This window comes from Capronia coronata (assembly GCF_000585585.1).
Source record: "Capronia coronata CBS 617.96 chromosome Unknown acBCG-supercont1.4, whole genome shotgun sequence".
Taxonomy (NCBI): domain Eukaryota; kingdom Fungi; phylum Ascomycota; class Eurotiomycetes; order Chaetothyriales; family Herpotrichiellaceae; genus Capronia; species Capronia coronata.
In genome coordinates, this window is record NW_006912896.1 from 2,706,753 (window position 1) to 2,729,377 (window position 22,625).

The 22,625-nt window shown below is 53.8% G+C and overlaps 7 protein-coding genes across 7 annotated transcripts; 4 read left to right on the forward strand and 3 right to left on the reverse strand.

Annotated features, from left to right (window-relative positions):
• Positions 1-1,308: 1,308 nt before the first annotated feature.
• Positions 1,309-3,550, forward strand: A1O1_05506 (uncharacterized protein; the record flags this gene model as incomplete). The annotated part of the gene is made up of 2 exons (XM_007726392.1): positions 1,309-1,710; positions 1,763-3,550. 2 exons carry the CDS (start codon positions 1,309-1,311, stop codon positions 3,548-3,550), a joined length of 2,190 nt encoding a protein of 729 aa, XP_007724582.1.
• Positions 3,551-4,377: 827 nt separating this feature from the next.
• Positions 4,378-5,122, forward strand: A1O1_05507 (scytalone dehydratase; the record flags this gene model as incomplete). Its single annotated transcript, XM_007726393.1, has 3 exons — positions 4,378-4,411; positions 4,511-4,566; positions 4,646-5,122. The coding sequence occupies 3 exons, from the start codon at positions 4,378-4,380 to the stop codon at positions 5,120-5,122; spliced, it is 567 nt and encodes a 188-aa protein (XP_007724583.1).
• A 736-nt stretch (positions 5,123-5,858) lies between these two features.
• A1O1_05508 (uncharacterized protein) lies at positions 5,859-8,159 on the reverse strand (the record flags this gene model as incomplete). The annotated part of the gene is made up of 1 exon (XM_007726394.1): positions 5,859-8,159. One exon carries the CDS (start codon positions 8,157-8,159, stop codon positions 5,859-5,861), a length of 2,301 nt encoding a protein of 766 aa, XP_007724584.1.
• A 2,052-nt stretch (positions 8,160-10,211) lies between these two features.
• A1O1_05509 (uncharacterized protein) lies at positions 10,212-11,981 on the forward strand (the record flags this gene model as incomplete). Its single annotated transcript, XM_007726395.1, has 5 exons — positions 10,212-10,382; positions 10,457-10,540; positions 10,597-11,068; positions 11,132-11,568; positions 11,622-11,981. 5 exons carry the CDS (start codon positions 10,212-10,214, stop codon positions 11,979-11,981), a joined length of 1,524 nt encoding a protein of 507 aa, XP_007724585.1.
• Positions 11,982-12,445: 464 nt separating this feature from the next.
• Positions 12,446-13,928, reverse strand: A1O1_05510 (uncharacterized protein; the record flags this gene model as incomplete). The annotated part of the gene is made up of 2 exons (XM_007726396.1): positions 12,446-12,940; positions 13,044-13,928. The coding sequence occupies 2 exons, from the start codon at positions 13,926-13,928 to the stop codon at positions 12,446-12,448; spliced, it is 1,380 nt and encodes a 459-aa protein (XP_007724586.1).
• Positions 13,929-14,800: 872 nt separating this feature from the next.
• Positions 14,801-15,943, forward strand: A1O1_05511 (uncharacterized protein; the record flags this gene model as incomplete). Its single annotated transcript, XM_007726397.1, has 1 exon — positions 14,801-15,943. The coding sequence occupies one exon, from the start codon at positions 14,801-14,803 to the stop codon at positions 15,941-15,943; it is 1,143 nt and encodes a 380-aa protein (XP_007724587.1).
• Positions 15,944-19,597: 3,654 nt separating this feature from the next.
• On the reverse strand, positions 19,598-21,911 carry A1O1_05512 (uncharacterized protein; the record flags this gene model as incomplete). Its single annotated transcript, XM_007726398.1, has 3 exons — positions 19,598-21,166; positions 21,218-21,748; positions 21,804-21,911. 3 exons carry the CDS (start codon positions 21,909-21,911, stop codon positions 19,598-19,600), a joined length of 2,208 nt encoding a protein of 735 aa, XP_007724588.1.
• Positions 21,912-22,625: the final 714 nt, after the last annotated feature.

Genomic DNA, 22,625 nt, shown 5'->3' on the forward strand with positions numbered 1-22,625 from the left:
CCAACAGTGACCAAATACGATCAGTTCCAGACAGGAGCTCAGTGTTTGTTGATTTCATGGATTGATACAAAATCGAAGATATTGGAGGTCTGAACCCCTGGCGAACTTAATTAGCTACACTGTGCAAGGGGAATTGTCGCACCTACTGCCGCGACCTGCGCCATCCTGGGAGAAAGGAAAGAAACGTGTTTCGCAGGGCATTGGCCACGGTCAGGAAGCTATTGTCCTCGGACCTTATTCGTGAGTCGGTACCGGATGGCGGTAGGCCTCACTGGTGTACCCCAGGACCACCACAGGAAGAAAGTCGCCTTCAGGCTGTCTGACAGTATAGAGTCTCTACACTCTTGTCCAGACTCTTAGTCGCCGTGGTCTGTACATGACGACGAGTTAGACGGCACCTACCCTCAACTTGTCGGTCCCCAGGTGAGTCTGCTAGCCGTCTAGCATGAGGGAGATTGCCTTGGGATGGTGCTATTCCTCCTGGTTGCTATGGCTGTGTTCAAAGCCCCCCTCATCTCAGTTGCACCGCCACCGTCAAGGTAGGATATCATTGGTGAGTGGTACATTTCAGCTGTGCAACAAAGCTCACCACCAGCCAAACCCAATGGGGCCTGTGGAACGACCGGTGAGTCAGAAACCGTTGTCCAGTTCGGCGGGATATCTGTTCGAGGGGAAATGCTAGGTAGGTCCAATGCTGACTCATGTTTGCTGGTTCATCCGCTTGTTCAATTCGACATGAAAGGGCGTTGTGCCCCCTACGGGCATTGGACACTGGGATTCTGCTGTCAACCGACGCCCGTAAAAACCTGCTGGCCATCGAGTCTGGGATGCGTGCTTGGATCGGCGCCTCCAAGGTATGACCCGACGGTGCAACGCCCCATATCGAAGAATATGGTGGATTTGTGAGTCAACCTGCCGCAGCAGGCAGACTCAATTCACTATCTGCTCCCGCGGACGTTGAAGTTGGGTGAGTCCTGCCTGATAAAGGTGAATGGCCAGGCAGCCCCAGATGCTTGAGCAATGAAGTTTCTTGATGCGGCGCGCTTTTCTACTCTTCCCGTCACGCATAGCTGCTTCTTTCTTGAGCCTCTTCCTCGTCATCTCAATCAACAAAGACAATACCAACCACTCTAAAGATCTAGACATCACAGAAACAGAAAAGCTTGCCAACTGGGTTTTACAAAGGCCAAGAGAGCAAACAATCTGGTGACAACGAGGACTTGCGTGGATTATCTCCTCTCTCCCTCCCTCCCTCCCTCCCTCCTCCTCATCATGAAAACACGATCTTCCACTCGACAAACTGACACCATGGATCGAGGCAAATCTCGCAACGATGAGTCTGCGGACGACTTCATCATGATCGACGATGATCATAACCTTCCCTTCCGACCGCGATCGGCCGCGCCTGAAGAGACCGTTGCCGTCGAACTGCATCCTTTAGACAACAGTGACGCCTTCATAGTATCTGTGCAGACCCCCAAGATACCAAAGGACGGTGGCAAACGCGCCTCGTGCGATGTTGTGCTTGTGATTGATGTGTCTGGAAGCATGAGGGGGGCGGCACCTGTGCCTGAGGCTGAAAATGAAGACGAGAAAGAAGCGGCAGGTCTCAGCATTCTCGATCTGACCAAGCACGCGGCGAGGACGGTTTTGGAGACGTTAGGCAAGGATGACAGACTCGCGATAGTGACCTTCTCGGATGATGCCAAGGTACGTTGACGTTAGGGGTTTCACGAGGCCTTACTGACACTGCCATGTCTAGATTGTACAGAAGCTCGTACAAATGACACCCCAAGGAAAACAAACCGCGTGGAAGCGGATCGATGGCCTCCAAACCGAGTCGTGCACCAACCTTTGGGCGGGAATCCGCTGTGGATTGGAGGTGTTTGAGCAGACGAAGAGTATGGGAAATATTCAAGGGTTGTTCGTTCTCACGGACGGTATGCCCAACCATATGTGTCCGCAACAAGGATATGTCGCCAAGTTGGAGCCCATGCTGTCGAAGTTGGCTGAAGAGAAAGCGTGTACGCCCACAATCCATACCTTCGGCTTTGGCTACAGCCTCAAGCCAGGGTTGATGCCATCGATTGCCGAGGTTGGGAACGGGGCATACTCCTTCATACCCGACGCAGGCATGATTGGCACCGTGTTTGTCCATTCGGTTGCCAACCTGTACACGACGTTGGGCACATCGGCCACTCTGAAACTGGAGGTTCCGAAGAGATTGACCCTACAACCCACGCCGGGGATTGCTTTTGAGCCGGGAAGAAAAGGCATCAAGCTGAACCTGGGCAACCTACAATATGGTCAGTCTCGAGATCTGGTTGTCGCTTGTTCTGGCATTGCTGCAGACGCCGTCATTCATGCCAATCTTGATTACAAACTGCCAAATGGCGACTCGCAGACCTACCAGAGCGTCGCATACTTTTCCGAGAAGACGCAACTGCGGCCCGCGATCGTCGACTACCACATGAGTCGAGCACAGATCTGTGGGTTTCTGTCTTCCCTCTTCCCGGTCAAGAAGAATGGTGAACACGGAACGCTTCAAGACAAGAAGGAGGTGACGCAGGCACGATCACGGTTAGACGCGGTCGTGTCTGCGATTCAGTCTTTGCAGACCAAGCACGATCCACTCGTCAAGGCTCTGCTTGAGGACCTGGTGGGAGACGACCCGGCGGGCCAAATCTCCAAAGCGTTGATGTGGTCGGATCAGAAGAACTACTGGATGAAATGGGGGCGACATTACCTGCCGAGTCTCCTGCATGCGCACCAGCGTCAGATATGCAACACCTTCAAGGATCCAGGTCCGTTGATGTATGGCAAAGACAGTCCTCTATTCATTCAATGCCGAGCCGAGCTTGACGCCGCATTCGATAATCTGCCACCGCCGAAACCCAGTCGCCCACTGAGAGTGGTTCCGGTATACGACCGAAATGGGACGATGACCGGGACCAGAACTCGAGCTCACCGTCAGGTCAGCATGGGCAGCTACAACTCCAATACTGCACCTTGCTTCGAGGGTGACTCTCGAGTCACAACCGCAGATGGATCCGCCATACCGATCAAGCATCTCACTGCAGGTATATCCGTCTGGACACCCATGGGAGCACGTCGGGTGGTCGCGGTCGTCAAAACACGAGTTCGTTATCAGGATGGTGGACAGCTGTGTCGGGTTGGCAAGTTGTTGGTGACCCCGTGGCATCCTCTCAAACACGATGGTCGTTGGGTGTTCCCTCAAGAAATTGCCGCAGACACCGAAGCTTTTCAAGGAGACGTCTACTCGATTTTGTTGACTCCGTCACGACATGCCGCTGCTCATGCCATTGAAGTTGGCGGCCAGATCTGTGTGACTATGGGACATGGCATCACTCGCCGCCTGCACGACGCTCGATCACATGCATTCTTTGGCAACTATCGACGGGTAATGATGAGTCTGTCTCGACTTCCCAAAGGCAAGTACGGACATTTGAAGTGTGGTGGATTGCAGAGAAATGTGGTCACTGGTCTTGCGTGCGGATTCATGCCACCACAGGCGAGCAAGACTGGATAGAGAGCATGGTTTGCACGGGTGAGGGTGACTGTCACGCATGACCTAGCAGGAAAGTCAACGATAGAGCCTGAGCAGACGAGCAGACGAGCAGACGAGCAGACGAGCAGACGAGCAGACGAGCAGCCTGGAAGGGGTGGCAGCCTTGTCTGTGGAGAGGCAGGCGGAGCTTGTTGATTGGCACCTAGCTCGAGACAGCCTACGACAACATGTAATGTATGAGTATGAGAACCATTGACAGATTGAATTGATGATGTGTGGGAGTACAATGAATTGCGATTCCTGTAGGATGGAGACGGTCCTCGCGTGCAGTGTAGTGGGTCGCGGTCCCTGACGCTCGGGAGGAGAGGATCTATAAATGGAAACAGAAAAAGGGGCCGTGAAGATGGTGTTGGATGGTGGGGAGTTTTGGTGTAAGGGCCGGACATGATGGCAAGATGCTACGGTGTGTGTCTCTCTCTGTATACACGGCTGCGGACTGAAGACACGCGCCCACCAGGCATCGGGCCCCGATTAGCGTCCGCATTTGGTCTCCTGGCCTCCTGGCCTCCTGGCCTCCTGAGCCCTGGCGTCGACGTGTAGATACTGGATACGTACGGTGTGGACTGTGGATTGGAACGGCCCCATGCTGATTTATCTTATTACCATCCATGACCGCGTTGGTTGGTCTCGACACGATTGTGGCCAGTTGTTCCTCCTCTGTTGATAAACTGCGCTGACCGCGATTCACTCCTCTCCCTCGCCTTTCTCCCTTCTGTAAACACCACAATCCTTTCAATTGACTCGTTACTTGTTATTTCGCCATCCTTTCCCTGCGTTGATCATTCACAATGGCGTCCAAGGACAAGTTGGTTTCGTACGAAGGTAAACAGAGACGCCGTTGACTCTCGAGAACACCACACCCTTTTTACAACTCTTCTCACATCTACCACGAACTAAGCTGACTTTCTTGTGATGAGATAGACTACCAGGGCTGTCTGACAGCGTACTTCGAATGGGCTGAGAGCTATGATTCCAAGGTAACTCACAGTCCCCTCCAACACCAAAGTACCATCTCGTCTAGCAACAGCTCCACTAACACTTTCTTTCGCCGTGTAGGACTGGGAACGTCTGCGCAAGATCGTCGCCCCGACCGTCCGCATCGACTACCGCTCCTTCCTGAACAAACTGTGGCCCGCCATGCCCGCGGACGAATACATTGCTATGGTGTCGGATGCGAAAGTGCTAGGCGACCCGCGGCTGATGACCCAGCACTTCTGCGGTGCGTCCAAGTGGGAGAAGGTCTCGGACGACGAGATCATCGGATACCACCAACTGCGGGTGCCGCATCAGAAATACACGGACGAGACCCGCACCAAGGTCCTGGTCAAGGGCCACGCCCACTCTTCCAACACCCACTGGTACAAGAAGATCGATGGCGTCTGGAAATTCGCCGGCTTGAACCCGGACATTCGTTGGGGCGAGTACGATTTCGACAAGGTCTTTGCCGATGGCCGCGAGGAGCTGGGCGATCAGGAGAAGGCCGAGGAGGCCGAGAAGGTCGCCAAAGAGGCCCAGGGCATTCCGGCCGAATAGTTTGCAAAAAGAAGAACAGACAGAATGCGGGAATGCGAGGTATTGGCCCTCCGGTCTGGATTGAATCCATGGCATGGGCATGGAAGGACATATATGCTGAGGCACGGATTCAGTCTAATGGCACACGGACAGCATGCAGTGTGAGATACCATGCATGATGCGAACAAGATGTGCAACCGGAAAGCATATCTATTGATCGACTCCAAATTCGGGTCTGACGAGGGAAAGGTTACAGAAATTGCCGGGCTCACGTTTGTCTCGTTATTTCAGAGCCATACTTGACATGCAGCGAATCCTAAGCACTGTTACATCCCAGCGTGTTGTACAACCTGTGTTCGTGCGTGTGGTTTTGTGTTTGAGAGCATGGACGGCTTCTCCGCTCAGCTTGCCTTGTGCTGCTCAGAGTCCTGAGGGATTTCTGGTAGATCTCAGTCCACCCAAAGGCCAGCTCTCCTCACGCTACCATCTTATGATCTCGAGGAGGTCCCAGTATGCAGTTGCCGCCATCGTCCCTGACCTCGTTCCGATTCTCACGGCCGGTGCCTGCTTGACAATACGACTCTGTCAAGTGACCGTAAGGATACCTCCACTCCGCGGTCGTTGATCAAGGGTCCCGCTCCCTGTCCAAACGGGGCTCAGACGCGGACCACCTGCAAGGTGAGTGCAAGTACTGTATCAGCGACCGGTGGGATGGACGACATTGCGTCCCCGGCCATTCCAAATATCAATCAGGCCATCATTCAACTCCTTTGCTCCCCTCCAGCAACATGTTCGCCACATCCTCCCAGTGAAAATCTTGCCAGGGCAGCGAAATGTTGAGGTCAAGATATGGCGCCTGCATATTTCGAGCCTGGGCGAACCCGATTGTGGCCGTGGACTCTGTGGCCATGTACTGGGCCTCTCCTGGCGATGCAGCTAAGTCCAAAGAAACAACGCAGGGATCGAATTGAGTGGTCCTTTGATGGTCCGGAATGTTAGACGGAGCCCATTGGGGAATGATCACATCACCGCTTTGGCCGGGGTCCGCGGCTGACATTGACACTTGGCCGCTCAAAGGAACGTTGGACGAGGTCCGGTGGTCTATCTTCCCGTGTTCATGACGTTGTGTTGTGTGGACAAACTCATTTGCCATGCCATCAAGGTCGGTGATGACGATTGCGTATCGATGATTCGTCCCTGGCATCATGGGGTTTTGGAGTTCTCCGGCCGCCAGCGCGGCACATTCTCGAAGCAGAACGGCCGATTCCAGTCGCGGCGGATCGGCTCCGAGACCAGGGCTTTGCCGAGTGCTGCAGATGATGTCCAACAGCAAAATGAAACAGGCCGAGTAGAGGTAGTAAAGATCAAACCAGGTGGCCCCGTTCAGGGCATCAAGCGCCTTGAGTTTGAGAAGCAATTGACAAGACGTCCGGCCAGATTCGATGCACACTTCAGCCATTACACGGGCGTCCTGGACTCGTTGGTCTGCGTGTGGCCCCTTCTCCGCGAGCCGACTGGCCCGATACAACAGAGCTGCACGAGTCAGAAGGCACACGATATAGTGATACCGGATGTGAAGTAGCAGCACGGTCCGTTGGTTCGGCGGGGGTAGCCCAGCAACGGCCTCGACCGAAAGATGAGGCGGCAGAGCCTGTTTCCAGCGCTCGAGGTCACGCAGAAGCGCCGCCGTGGGTGAAAGTGGTCCCCTCCAAGCATCCTCGGAGTTGACTGTGCTACTGGTCCGCACCGTTCGACATGCCAGACCCAGCAGCACGACGAGCCGATTGGAATGGAGCATGCTCTGGCCACTCATTCCCAGGATGGACTCTCGTGGACAGCCAGTCGAGCAGACGGCATCCTCGATGGCGCTGGGCCGATCCAGCGACGAAACTTGCATCTGTTCGAATTCATACAGCGTCCACCAAAGACACTTCCGCAGTTCTCTGGTGAGGGGCGTCTGCAAGGGCTTGCTGTTGTCGTCTTCGCGATGGAGGCCGATTGCGAAAGCAATCCTCACGGCCGCGCCCGTCAGCGTCCAGCACAGGTCTCGGTGATTGCTATTGTTGAGGTGGAGCGCCGTCAGCATCAGGGCCTGGATGGCGGAGACGCTCGACGTGAAGAGCACATTGGGCAGAAGAGTCTGGACCTGACACCACCAGTGATCGGCTTCCTCCTGGTCCGGCACCACGCCGCCCTTGGACAGGTGACGAGCCAGGATCATGACGCACAACAGACTGCAAAGCCACGTCCGGTCTGGCGGCGAAGAAGAAGAAGAAGGCGAACGCGACCAGCGCTCGTACTGCTCGCGAAACGACGCCTCATGCAGCACAGGGAAATCCGGGTGAACCGAGTCGAAAAAGACGGCAACCAAGCCATCGGCAACAGCCGGATCAACGCAGATCTCTTCCGGAGTCGTCGTCTCGGCCCGCGGGCGGATTGCTTGTGAGGTGGACTGTGAACCGCCAATTCTCGAATTACTCGCCCTCCTCGACGCCAACATCCCCTCGACCTGTTCGGTAGGGTTGGGCCCGAACAGAAAGAATTCCCGGCCCACATCCTGTCCGCCGCGGCCGATCAGGGTCCGAATGTTGATCTGAAACAGATAACTACTGGCCGGACCGATGTACTGCGCCTGGCCCTGCTGGTCTCGCAGCATGCGCGCGTCGTCCGCTTGTCGATGTGAAGAGGACTGCACCGTTCCCATTCCCGTCTCCATCCCCTCCCTCCCAGACCGAGCGGGCGCCGGCGCCGGAGGAAGGGGAATCCCCAGCGAATGACCCAGGTCGCGCATATTGGCGACATTGGACGTGTCGATCTCCGGCACCAGTCCTTTGACCAGCGACTCCAGCACCGCCATCCGCGTGCCCAGGCCCTCGACCGATCCGTAGATTCTCTTCTTGCGCTCCCGCGTGGTGACGCAGTCGAAGTGGTGGGCCTGGCAATAGCGACACGCTTCGGAGTCTAGCGGTCTGTGACATTTCTGTTTGCGTGACTTACATCGGTCGCAGCTGATTTCGGTCCGCTTCCGCAGATCCACGGGTACTCGACGACTGGGCATTTTTTGGGTTGTAGGGAAGGATGAGAGCAGAGGTTGAAGCAATGAAGAAGTGATGATTCGGTTGACCAGACTCTAGATGGCGAGGTTTGTCGGTCGCATGGCCCTCTAGAGAAAGATAGGGCTAGAGGGGAAATAAATACATGCTCATAGCGACCGAGTGTTGCGGCGATAGAGGGATCAAGGAGTGAATGTGGACGCTCAGGTACTTAGGTGGTACAGTACACTGGGAGAGATCATTGAAGAGTCAAGGTCAGGCGGCGCGGAGATCTTCTGGGCATGTTAATGATAAGGTTGATAACATCTGATGGGCAGCCTCATTATTAGAGAACGAGAGTGGGTCGTTATCCCATCTCAAGAGCGTTTACTATTGGGTGCTAGATATCTATTTAGTATGCGTCTAAGCCGCACGGGGCAGGTACTGACCTATAGTACGGCCTAGATTAGATATCTTACCCTATTAATACGGGATTTTACCAGAGCCTCGTCGTCAATACTACTACTAGGTAATGATAGGGGTAGGTAAGAAGCCACGGATGGAAAGAGATGTCTCGTTCTCCCCCCGTGTCCATCATCATGCTATGATAGATCTTGTGCTGCTATTACTGTAAGCGCATCAACGTATTAGGAAGAGTGCAAATGATCAACAACCCGAGACCATCAATGCTCCTCTAACAACGATCTTAACCTCTTCACCTTGTCCAGAATGCTTTTGGAGCAATTCACATGCTAGACAGTGGCAGTGTTGATGGAAATTACCATTTTTCCCAGTTCTGCCTCCATCTCTGCGGCCGCAATCGCAGCCGCGGGGTTGGTTCTCGCTTGAATGAGAGCATCGACATCTGGTCCGTCGACATCTTGCGAAAGGTTTCCTTGATCTGGGCGAGATTAACATGAACATTGTGACCGCCGTCTCACACTTGAGCCTGTGCATGTTCGCCCGTTTGAATTTGCCTCCACAACAGTGTTTGTTAACGGGATCAGGAGTCCAGATTGCAGCCGAGGAGCAGTCACCGACTGGTAGTGGACCATCCCTGGTGGCTATAAACGAGGGGGTTCTTGAGGGCACACGTGTGTCTGAGAGAACGATCCCCTGAGCAAAGCCTCGACCAGTTGGCGACAGAAATCTCGCTTAGGGTCATAGATCTGGCCAGGGAATACGACTGGCTGTGCTCTGCGACATTTATGAAGGTCCCATGATCATGATTGTTGTCTGGAACGCTTGTACATGTCCTTCGCTTCGACAACTGTCCTTGGACCTGTAGAGTTCCTGGCGGCGACTGAACTGCGGATGGTTGCAGAGCCGCAGGTGGAACAGTCCTGTAGGCTGTAGTACAGCCAGTCAATACAGTGGGCCGAAAGATAAGTGCCGGTCGGGTGCCAGATCGCCGCGTGCAAGGCAAGGTTGGAAGCGAACAGACTTGTACTTCAGACATGAGATGCTCGTAACATTGGTAGTACACTCCATAGGTACCAGAGTGAGTCCTAGAATACAGAGGGAAAGGGAGCATGTTTGAACCCTCGAGTCGAAGTTTGTTGGACCCTAATCTATAGCGTATTGGTGGGTCAAAAGAGCCAAAAATGTATACCTTAACTCTCTATTGCGGTGCATGTATATGATAGTGATAGTGGGTCCACGTCCTTATCAAGACCTCGTCGCAAGCAAGCAGCCGAACACTAACCGCAACGACGCCGCACTTCTCTCATTTGCAAGAGCCGACCAGACTAAAGCAAACCATTGGGAAGGGAAGCCATGGGCCCACCCAACCATTATACTCTACCAACCGCCCTCAGTCATTTCCAATCTGCCAGCCTTGCCGTGTCAGTGCCTTACTTAGATATGGCCAGTCCCGAGAGATTAAGTCCGCCATCGGAGAGGAGTTCGACCGTATCTCTGGAACTGTTGATAACGGGTTGTCCTCCAACGGATATATGATATCTCTCTGTCCGGCGCCAGCAGATCGACGACTCGAGGATCCCTGACGCCTCACCATCGACCGCCAAAAGACTTTCCCCTTGCAGAGTATCAGTCACGAGCAACTCACGCTGCCGATCATGGCCTCGTCTGAGAAAGCCGCCATTGCGGACACCACCAAGTCAGCATCGGTCAGCGACCAAGTCGACAAAGGCGACGTCGAACAAACCACAGCCGATGTCAATCTGAAGAGAACGAAGGATGGCATACTTCTCGTCCCTCAACCGACCGATGACCCTGAAGAGCCTCTTGTACGTGCGACCGTGGTTTTTCGTCCTTTTTGGTCTGAAACATCTCAGAACGGCTAACCCATGACCGCGTCTAGAATTGGAGTTTCGCCAAAAAGCATGGTGCTCTCGTGGTCCTGGCATTGGGCTCCTTCTTCGTCAAGTTCACCGCCACGATTCTGGTACGTTTTTCGGGTCCGTCTCTGTATTTTCACATCTCACCCTTTGACCTTCATAGGCTCCCGGGGCACATTCCCTCGCCAAACAATTCCACGTCACTGCCAAACGAGCGGTCTACATTGCCAGTGCGTCCTCGATCATGCCTGCCGTTGCGCCATTCTTCTGGATTCCTATGAGCCATCGATATGGACGACGTCCGATGCTGATGGCGGGATCCACCATGGCCATTGTGTTTGCCCTCATCATTGCGCGGGCCGACACTTATGCCCAGGCCCTTGTCTGTCGTCTCTTCATGGCCTTTGGGGCGTCTTCCGCCATCTGCATTGGCCCCGCCGCCATTAGTGACATGTTCTTTCTGCACGAGAAAGGAACGCGCATGGGCTTCAATACCATCCTCCTGATTACCGCCCCTTACCTGGGCGGCGTCGTGGGTGGTTCGATCATGTACAATCCCAACCTGGGCTGGAGATGGACAATGTACATTGCTGCCATTCTCCTCGCTGGGCTTCTCATCTGCCAGTTCCTGTTCGGTGAGTGACTCCCCTGTAGAAGTGATTACATCAGGAAATTTCAATTGACTTGTCTTCTGCAAGTTCCGGAAACTATTTTTGATCGAGCGCTGGCCAAGCCCGTCCATGAAAAGCCCCCGCCAACAATCGCTGCTCGACTTGGCTTTCGCAGGCCGACCGCCACCCGGAATGAGAACTGGGGGCACACTTTCACCCGGCCGTTCGCCATGTTTGCCTACCCCGCCGTTGTCCTACCGTCGTTCTGGTTCTCGGTGACGGCCATGACCGAGGTTGCCAATACCGCCGGCTTCCCTTTGAACTTTGGCCCAGGAAGCCGCTGGCATTTCAACACACAAGAAATCGGCTTCTGCTCTTTTTCCGGGTTCATCGGTGCCATAGTGGGCGAATTCTTCGCCGGCCCGCTGTGTGATCTGGTGGCGAAGCGACACTTGAACAAGGGAACTGCATGGAAGCCCGAATATTTGCTGCCCCTGACCATCAGCGGGCTCATTACCGTTCCCGTAAGTTGGCTTCCCTTTAATTGCAAAACCCTACTGATCATCTCAATGCGCAGGCTGGTCTATTACTCTATGGGTTCGAGCTGCAGTGGCCGACCGGCTGGGCTGCCGCCTTGACGGGAGTCGCCATTTTCACGGCAGGACAGGAGATCCTGATGACCGTCCTCATGACCTACATGACCGACTGTTACCCTGGCTCGGCCTCGGAGGTCTCGATTGTGTTTCAGTGTCTCCTCAATGCCATGGCCTATCACCCGCCCTTCTACGTTCCGCAGTGGATAGCGGAGCCAGGCGGAGCTAAAGTCCCCTACATTGTCTTTGCCGTGCTCCCGGTGGTGTTTTTCCCCTTAACCATTGGAGTTCTCATGTGGAAGGGACCCCAGCTCAGGGCTCGTGGTCCGTGGTTTACGATTTAGGGAAGGGTAGAGGCAGGAGAGAGATGTGTATGATTCTGCCATTGGGAGGTGTCGAGCAAGGCAATCGTTGTATAACTTGTATTCAACTTGTACAAGATGACTCAAGGTACCAATATAGGATGTTATATATTATTCTCAACTTGTTATACGCGATGTGCAATTTTCTCAATAACCTTATCTTGCGTGTATCCTTACGGCAGGAGAGTCTCCCGAGACCATGTTACTCATCATGGCAAAAACACCAGTAACAAGTAGAATGATACATGTCAATTCGGCCCATGTAGAGGACCCTACATGGCTGGACGACGGACAACACTAAACCAACGTGGACACGAGGACTTGAACAGACATGTCTCGTTATGGGCGTGCCTGTTGCGTTGTTGTTTGGCAACACCAGTCAAGATTGTCTTATGTGCTAATCTGACAAACGAGGAAATGAAATTGAAACTTTGGTGACCCTCCTATTATGCAGTCAAAGCCGTCTTTTCCACCACTGACGCAGAGACTCTCTTCATGTTCATCGTCTCGGGCTCCTTTCTGGTGAGGGCTTTGAACTCCTTCTCCGCCCTGTCCACATCGGCCATCAGATCGTGCTCCCAGATCCACAGAAAACGATGGTTCAGGTCTTTTACGATCGCGTCCAGGTCGTCACCAATCCCCGGTGCGCTCAGCGTGTACACCAGTCCAGCCTGTTTGCTCGTCTGCACGACCTTTTGAGCTCGGGGACGTCGGATCTCGTCGTACACCTTGAATGCCGCCTCCAACTGATCCCGATCCGGCGCCGAAACGAGGCCGAGGAGTCGCGACAGGATCAAGGCGTCTTCGAGACACTGGCCTGCGCCTGCTGCTTGATGTGGGGTTGTGGCATGGGCAGAGTCTCCCAAGAGGCAGATCAGGCCATTGTAGTAGACGGGGGTGGTCAAGTGATGGTGGATGGACCAGCGAAGTGGCTTTGCCCACTAAAAGCAGACAAAAACTGGTAGTCAGCCATCCGTATCATGAAAGACAAGAATCTCTGACGGAGTCTCTCCAAAGAATCGATGGGAGTAGAGGTTCACTTACATCAAGCATCTTAATCAGCCTCTTGTCCACCCCAAGCTCCTCAAAATCATTCACCATCTCCTCTCGAGTCACCGGCTGCGTCCACTCGGGATATGTCCATGGCTTGTCATCCAGTTTGAAGGCGACCATATTGCACTGCGTGCCCTTGGAGATGGGGAATGTCGTCACGTTGGCGCCCTTGCCGATGAACATCTTTGCATCGCCTGCGATCTCGTCGCCCAGGGCGTCCTTTCCGAGGATCTTGACGGCGTCCTCCATGGGCACGATCGAACGATAGACGTACTTGCCACTGTACGTCGCGCGCACTTGATCGGGGTATTTCTCTCCCAAGACCATCTGCCTCGTGGCGCCTTTTGCTCCATCACATCCGATGACGGCACTGGCTTCGACCACCTCTCCGTCTTCGAAAGTGATTGTGACTTTTGCGCCTCCTTCTGCTTTTTGGTCCACCGTCTTGACCCGCTTGTTGAACTTGACCGTGCTGATGGGGATCAAGCTGGTCATGACATTCAGCAGGTCCACTCTATGCGCGCTGGTTCGGTCGTAGCATGGTGCTCCGTAGGGGGCCGGCTTCCAGCCTCGTTTCTCCCCGAACCCGTCCTCGAGCAGCATCGCGTCCATCATGACATGGTCTTTGCCTGGCGTCACGTTGCCCGTCGAGATTTGGTTGTAAAGCGCGCGGAAACGTGCATCGATCGCGTCCATGGCCGCGAGAGCATTGGGACCGAGGCCGACGCCCGCTCCGACGGCGCTGTAGGCCCCTGCTGCCTCATAGAGTGTATAGGGAACCCCTTGACGAAGTAGTCCAATGGCCAGCGCGAGTCCTCCTATCCCGGCACCGACGATGGCGATATGAAGGGGTGGCGAAGGAGATATGGAGCCCATGGTAGTGAAGTTAGGTGGAGGAGGAATGAAATCTTGGTCTCTCAAAATTACCTTCAAGTCTTCAAGGTATCTTGGATGGATGCATATATCCTGACAATTTCGAGGAATGAGGAACAAGACATGTGCAAGGCGAGGGAGTCGAAGAATGGGCCCGGTTGAGAGCCGATCGCAGGATGGATCTAGAATGTCTCTGGCTCCGCGAGTTCCTCAACCGACATTGGAAAGAAGATTGAATCCGGCATGCCCCTCCAGCACCCAATGGTAAATAGTCCATGCCGCATTGGTTGAGATGTGTAAGACGGTAGGCGAACCCAGACTCGTCCGGATATCGGACGACCCACTGCTCGAGGAGACGACAATGCGTAGAATGATACTTCAGGCAAATGGATTCGTGCTTGAGATCTGCTCCGGCAGCCGGCATCGAGCCTGATCAGCCAGCACCCGACACGTTACGATATCATACTGCTTATCAGTCGCCACGTGTGAATCAACCGTATGAGAGATGAGCCTTACAAGACGGGCAGGAATGCGGTCCCGACAACCGCGGAACTCAACTCCACTCTCCGCGCTCCACTCAGATCTTTTCGGAAGCCGGCTTGCGACGACTCACTCACTCACTGTCATCAACGTGTCTGGCCGCAATCTGGAATACCGTCCTGAACGTCGTTTGATGCGTTTGTTATCTATGAAACAACAGACGCCGAGCCGACATCGCAACTACCATGTAGGTCATCGCTGTCTGCTTGGACTGCGCTCCTCAAGGCCTCAACCTGCTCCAACAGTCATTTTCGACCCCAAGACGGCCTGATCGCACCCCGACTAGTCTTCTGCCTCCATGCTCGAGTTTCTCCTCGGTCAGTAACAAGCCCAGCATGGCAGAGTCGTCCACGAAGACGACCGACAACTCGGGACACAAGAAGCCCGTCACTGTCGTCGACGTCCATTCTCATTTATATCCTTCGTTCTACCTCGACCTGCTCAGAAGTCGCACTGAAGCACCCTACATCAAGGACAACCGATTGGTGAACCGAGCATCGGCCGCGGGAGCTGGCAAGCCCGTCCAGCCCATCCTCTACGATGTCTCTACCAAGATCTCGTTCATGGACACGCATAACATCGACGTTTCCATCCTCTCCCTGGGAAATCCGTGGCTAGACTTCCTTCCTACCGAAACTGCCGGCGCCGTGGCCCAGGACATGAATGACCAGTTCAATGACCTCTGTGCCAGCGTTCCCGGACGACTGTACTTCTTCGCCGTGCTGCCGTTGAGTGCTCCCCCGTCCGTGATTCTGGCCGAGATTGCACGTCTCCCCAAACTCTCTCATGTCCGAGGGATCGTGATTGGATGTGCCGGACGCGGTGACGGTCTGGATGATCCGGAGCTGGTGCCCATCTTCCGGACCCTGGCGGACGCCAAACTGCCTATTTTCTTACATCCCAATTACGGCCTGCCCGAGACGGTCTGGGGTAAGAGGGCGAAAGAGTATGGACAGATTTTACCCATTTCGATGGGCTTCCCCCTCGAAACCACCATTGCCGTCACAAGGCTCATCTTGTCCGGCATCTTCGCGGAGATCCCACACCTCGAGTTCATCGTCTCGCACGCCGCAGGCACACTTCCGTTCCTCGCAGGACGGATTGAAAACGCCATCGACCACGATCGATTGTGGGAAGCGCAGGGCAAGAACAAGCCCGACCGGCAGACGGTCTGGGATGTCTTGCGCAAGAACATCTATATGGATGGCATCGTTTACGATCAGATCCCGCTCAAGATGGCCGTGGAGGCCGCGGGCGTCGATCGTGTCATGTTTGGAACAGATCACCCTTTCTTCCCACCTATCAAGGGAGGAGAAGACTGGCCCAGCATGTGGAGCAACGAGAAAGCAGTCAGTCAGGGGTTTGGGAAGGACAGCGAGCAATACCAACTCATCATGGGGGACAATGCAGTGAGAGTGTTAGGTGTTGGAGAAGGAGAAGCTGGTCATGCTGGAGGCTGCTGCTGTGATGGACACTGAGTATAAAGCATGATACCGAAAGACTAGGAGATGATACCAACCGTCTAGAACACAAGACCATCGAAATGACTTGCCTCACTGAGGAATACTTCAACAATGAGTCTAGTTGCTCAAAGTATGAAGTTACGAACGAGGAAGACCCGTTTGCAGGAACAATATTCTGTGCTTGGGCTAGTCTTTGTCTCTCCAACATTTGGTGATAGACATACTCATGTATCAAGTATACTTACTCAGAGTGTGGTGCACTGTTGAACTCGGCGCCCTTCATACTGGCATGTTCTGAAGAGGCATTCATGATAACATCGCTAGCATACGAATGTTGTCGCGCTGGATATGAATGTGGCGCCATGCGGTATAGTCGGTATATAGCATGTCGTTGAGCATCAGGGACGATTGATGAGATTGAAGGTCGAGGCTAGCTTGCACGCGCACCACCCCATACCAGTATGTGTTGTACAGAGTATTCAGGATTCAGGGCGACGGGAGGATCTAGCCGACGATGGCCGAACAGTGGCACTTCCATGTTGCGCAACTTTCCAAGTGTCTATGACCCCGCGAGGACCAGTAAAGTTGGCGTGATGGATACAAATATCATGACAACCGGGACGTTTTCTGCCATACTTGACGGGCGAACAAGGACCATCCGTGCTGCAAGCCCCAGTTGCCAGATCTGTATATACGGGTGGCAGGAGATGCTCGCAAGCTTCCATTGTTCCATCTTTGGAATGGTAGGTTGTCATAGAACTCGTTACAGTCAAAGTGTTGAGACCCAGGTAGGTAGGTAACCTGCTATGCTACGGGAAGATACCTAGTGAAGGCTCCTTAGGCTGTTTCGCCAAGACTTAGTAGACACGATAACGCCGAATGAGGTAAGGTGTTATGGCACTAGCGAGCTTACGGCTGGCACAACTAATTTGCCAATTATATTTTAAACTCTCAAATTTTGTCTCAACAACGGACCGGGTTTTCCGGACGTCTCAAACCCTCGATGGTGTAGTGAGTACCGACCATGAATGGCTCAAATTCTTCGGTTCACTAACATGCTCTCAGGTTGGCTATCACGTTCGGCTGTAATGGTTAATTGTTACCGAAAGGTCGCTGGCTCGGTAAATTTCCCGCCGCTTTAAAAACTATTCATCCAACTAATATGACTTTCAGATTCCGGCTCGAGGGAACCTCATCTTTTTTGTTGTTTGTTTCTCACTGTAGCAATCAGCCCTTTTTTTTGCGTTGAGGGTTATGGGGGGCCGTATATGCCAAGCCTTGGTGCGTCAGATGACGTCAAGACGCTGCCTCTTCTTGTAAGCTTGAAACTCTTTTACAACCTCCAATAATCTCTTATGGTTATATCTAGCTCTCCTACCTATCCAGTTTGTATATTTGCTCTATGCGAGGAATTTCCAACCACACGCTTGGTTGTCGCAGATCCAGAGATTTCAACGGGTAGGTGATGAACAAGGACATCTCAATCTGTGGCCTTAATGGCCTCCTTATGAGGCTGGTGCAGTTGTTTTCTTTAGGTGTCTTGTGGTGCCAAAGCCCTCTTCTGCAGTATACTAGTAGGTAAGTGGCCTACACGGTGGATTTCACGACCTCGACACATGGCAACGGCCAAGCAAGTGCTTGAACAGAGTGATGTTCTGCGAGATCAGGTGAAATTCCATTGCTGCAGTTCCCCTTTCGCACTATGTGACCATGCCTCATAATACACCAGGTGGCGAGAAACTGCTCTACGAATGTCGAGGCTCGCATGTTGCAGAACACATCATATAGTCGTGATATGCTAATTTCCTGAGGTTGTCGGTGGGTGGGGCCAAGCAGTCCCCGATCAGGCGAGCGGCGAATCCGGTATGACGGCGACGGCAATGCTTATTTGGAGCGCAGAGATACTGCCTGCAGACAGGTCTACGACTGACCTGCGGCTGCTAAACTCTTTCTCTTCTCTTCTCTTCTCTGCTTCTGGTTGGCGATGAATTGTGTGAGTCTACAGCATTCTTCCTTGCAATCCGGTCTCGCCGTGTTCTCCCTTTTCACGATTTGCAAAGGCCCTAGGGGAACCTAGTACGGGAACCTAGGTGTCCTTCGAGACCGTCCGACCTACTTCTTCCTCGTTGTTTTTACGGCGTCCTCCAACTTGTCACCCCGCGGCGCCTACGTACTTCAATACGGCGTACTCCTCAACTCCTTATAATACCTAGTCATAGCCAGACCGAAAATGGCCCCTCAAAAGAGAAAGGCGGACACCATAGAGGCAGAAACAATTTCCGATGACAAGCATAACGTCGCATAGCACGAAGAGGAAGACATTGACTTTGAAGATGACGACCCGGAACAATGATATACTCGCTTTCAATAATAATAACGACAACGACAAAAAAGATAGTATTCCTTCAAGCCGGAATCTGAAAGTCATATTAGTTGGATGAATAGCTTTTAAAGCAGCGGGAAATTTACGATTTTCCAGATGAGCAAGAAATACCGTTCAAGGCTGAAGACGCCGTTGGTGCCTGCCCTGGCCGTCTAGCTCCCGAAGAGTTTAGAGTGCCATCACCTCACCAAGGGGAACCTTAAGGAGTTTAGTAAGTTGTTACCGGCACCTGATATGGAGTCAAAACATACTATCAGCACACCTCTCTTCTCGTCCACCTCCCGAATCACAGCTCCTGGATGCTTTTAGGTATTAGAAGGACGTGATCGCTAACATTACCTTTACAGATAAGCGTCGCCAGCGGTATAGACACCGTGTAGAAGCGGTTGTTGATATGATGACCGCTGAAATCAAAAGATATACCGATCTCGTTTCTCGTGGAGAAGCCTCCAATAACGACTCGTTCAACTTTCGGTTCTGGGTGTACGTCCGTCTCCTACCACGCTCTCTACTCATTAAGCGGCTGATAGCTGCGAACGCCGCCTGTGGTGCAATGGCTTCTAGGCATGCCCCAGATTAACTCCTCTTTGATCCGGGAATACGCCCCAACTATAACTACCGATCTTCGGAAAAGACGAGGCTGTTATGGCGATTTTGCCAAACACATCGACGGCGAGGAAGCCGACTATATCGGCAGCTCGGCGACTTATGGACGCGTATAATAACGTATAATCGAGGAATTAAGAAAGAGTCCGTGGATAGCGGGTACTATCAAGTATATATTCTTATGGCAATATGGACGTATATCGAGGGTATCTTCCCTGATGATATATGATAATACGGCGAGCAAATTTGAAGTCTCTGCTAGTCGCAGACTCGTACGTGAGGAGTTCCATCTCCTTCAGGTAGGTCAATTATTGTCAAAGATGAAGACCTTCATTGATGATTCAAGCACTCTTGGTTGCTGTTTGGGAGTCCACCAGTCGTTATACCACTATTTGACGAGGCACGTCCAACCGAGATGTACAGATAGACATTACCACTGAATCAAAAGTGCACCATATTAGCAAAGCTTGCAATCTTGATACTGCTCTTGAAGTGCGACCAGAAGCCTCCCGGAGTCTATATAAATGCATGACGGCCAGATGGGAAAACAGCAGTTATCACAATATCATATATTGTATGGGACATGTCTAAGCTGCTACTCTCATCTCTTCACTCTCCACTCTCCAACTCGTTCCATCTCAATGAAGCGTCCAGTCCACATCTTCCCCTTCAACTCCAGCTCAACCCTTGATCTCTTCCATGCCACCGTGGCGGACATTCGGAGTGACGGAGCCGCTGTCCGAGTTTTCCGACGAGGCCTTCCCCCGAGGAGAGACACCAGCCAGAACGTTATTCTTCTTCTTCTTACCGGTCAAGACCTCGCGGAAGAACTCGCCCCAGAAAGTGCGGGTCTCCCAGATAGGCAGGACGCCACACAGGCCAAAGGCGCAAAAGACCCACAGGAAGCTGATGACGATGTAGAAGGTGAAAAAGCCCTTGGAGTAGATGTAGTGGCTGAGGAACAGGGGCAGCGGGATGATGACGTCCATGCTGAGCGACAGCACGGTGGACAGGATCAGGGCGAACATGAAGGTGCGCTGCAGGGACTGCGGGTTGTCCAGGACGGCGGCGTCCTCGGCCTCTTCCTTCTCCTCGTCGACCACGGTCGGCAGGGTCCGGTTGTGGTTGGGGTCTTTGGGTTCTTCTTCCTCGGCGCGCGTCTCGACGGGCGCGATCCCGTGAGACTCGGTGGCCGCGCCGTGCATGGCGGTGCTGGTAGTGTTGGGCTTCTCGGCCAGGGTGGAGGTCGCGTTGGGGCCCGGCACCACATCGCCGTACAGCGACGAGGGGGCGTTGATGTCGCGCGTGATGGTCCAGTCGAAGTTGTCCGGCTTGATCAAAGACACCGTCACCGTCACGATCAGTCCGGTCAGCACGCCCGCCATGTTGCCGGCCAGCGTCGGGTACGAGGCGCCCGTGGTCGCGATGCTGAATTCGCCGTAGTATACCTGCACCTCGACGAGCCAGGCGATCAGCCCGGCCGCCAGCCCGGAAATGGCTCCGGCGATGGCACCCGCTCGCGTTTGACCTTTCCACGTGACGGCAAAGGCGGCCGGGAACACGGCGCCACCGATCAATAGACCCATGACCAAAAAGAGCCAGCCTAGGTCGATGCCGATGGCGTTCCAGATGCAGGCGAAGGCGGCCATGACCAGAGCGAAGAAGCAGATCATGATGTGCGACACGAAGATCAAGTCCTTGGGGCTGGCGCTCGGCTTGATGTACACCTTGTACACGTCAAAGGTCAGGATGGACGACACGGCGATCAGCTCGGACGACGACGACGAGGTCACGGCCATGAACAGCGTGATCAGCAGCGCGATACAGCCGTGCTTGCCCAATAAGGCCTGCGCGCCAAAGGGGGCCGCGAGACCCGCCGAGATTTGCCCCGAGGTCATGTTGTTCGGGTACGTGGGATACGCCGGGTTGTCGGTGAGGGCGACGGCGGCCAGCCCGAGCGTGGTGGCGAACCCAAACGGAATGGCGTACCACGCGAACCCTCCCATGATGTAGCCTCGCACGGCCGTGGTCGGGCGACTGGCAATGGCGCGCTGCCAGTAGCCTTGGTCGAGGAAGACGGTGCCCATGCCGGAGCAGAGTTGGATGACGCCGAAGATCAGGCCGTAGTTGGACTTGAGTGTGACGTACGATCCCTCGTGGTTGCCATCGACTGGCCGCAGCTCGCCGGCGCGGACAAGGAGGTCATACATGCGGCCCGGCGAGCCGATGAGGTCGTTGGTGGTGTAGACCTGTGGTTTGTTTGTTAGTACAGACTCACCTCCCGTGTGAGGGCCACTTACCGAGAACATGAAATACAAAATGATGATCATGAGGACGATGGTGTGCGTGTAGTCACACAAGAAGGTCGCCCGCAGACCACCCAAGACGACGTAGACGGCGACACCCAGCGGAATCAAAAAGACGGCCGCATAGACGTTCATGCCGGTCAGCGTGGTGACGACGGCACTGCCACCGAGCAACAGCTGAGAAGCCACGAGGATGTTGGTCATCAAGGCGAAGAAGATGAAGACCCAATGGGCGAACGTGCCGTAACGGTAGTAGATGATTTCCAGGAAGGTGTGGCATCGCGGAGCGTTCTGCTTGACTTTGCACGCCAATACCGAGAACATGAAGATCTGCACCGTCGCTCCAGCCGCGTACCAGAAAGGTCCCGAGACCCCGTATTCGTAGGCCACGGTGCTGGCTTGGAGTAAGGTGGCTGCCCAGGTCCAGGCCGAGACAACGCCACTGGCGATGAGCCCCGGTTTGACGCTTCGACTGGCCGTGTTGAACTCTTCACTCATCTTGGTCGAGTATTTGGTGTAGCGATTCTGTTGCGGGTTGGTCAGTCAACCACTCGAGACAAGACCGGCTGGTCCAACATACCTGCAAATAGGAGACGCCAGCCATGACCAAGGCGAAGAAGAAGCCAATGCCAATGACGACGCCATAGCCGGTGCCTTGGGGCAGGATGGGTTTGACTGCGGTCGACATGATGAAAGACGAATTGCTCTGCTCTGGGACACACGGTTCAGTCCTCGAATGGAGAGGTACGTCTGGGATGAAGGATCTTGGGTGTCATGACGGTCGTGATGCAGGTACCTTATATCATGCCCGTCGAGCAGGTGTTTGGGGAGCCATGATGGAATCAAAAGGGTTGCATGCCACAGTGGAGCACGATCAAGATACAAAAGACGTTCAACAAACCGCATTGCTCACGACAACTCAACCTGGACATTCACGTCGAGGTTCGTTATCAGTCGTGGTCTGGTGAGACGCTGCCTCTTGTTCGCTATCTTGTTGTCATGGTGGAGATGGCCCGAGTTGCAGGGCACACAGAACGATAAGTTATCAGGCAGGTGTGATGCATGATGACTGGATTGATTCGGTCATGTAACCTCCTCCAGCATCACTTCCGGGTGGAAGAGGCAAGCAACGACGATCAGGGTCATGATGAGGGAAGGGCAGTCCACGACGACGGCCGACCGTGACGAATCTGATAGAGCTGGGGGAGGGTATATCCACCGCGATCTGCTAGTCCGGTAGAACGTTTTGTTTCATGCAGGACGACATGGAATTATGTATAGTATGATGATAAGACAAGTCGACAAAGAGAAAGAGTCTGTGTCTCTATCTCCATCTCTATCTGCTGGAGGAGGGAGGTTGAGGTCAGGCCTGCCGCTAACCGGATTAGGAAACTGGCTGATT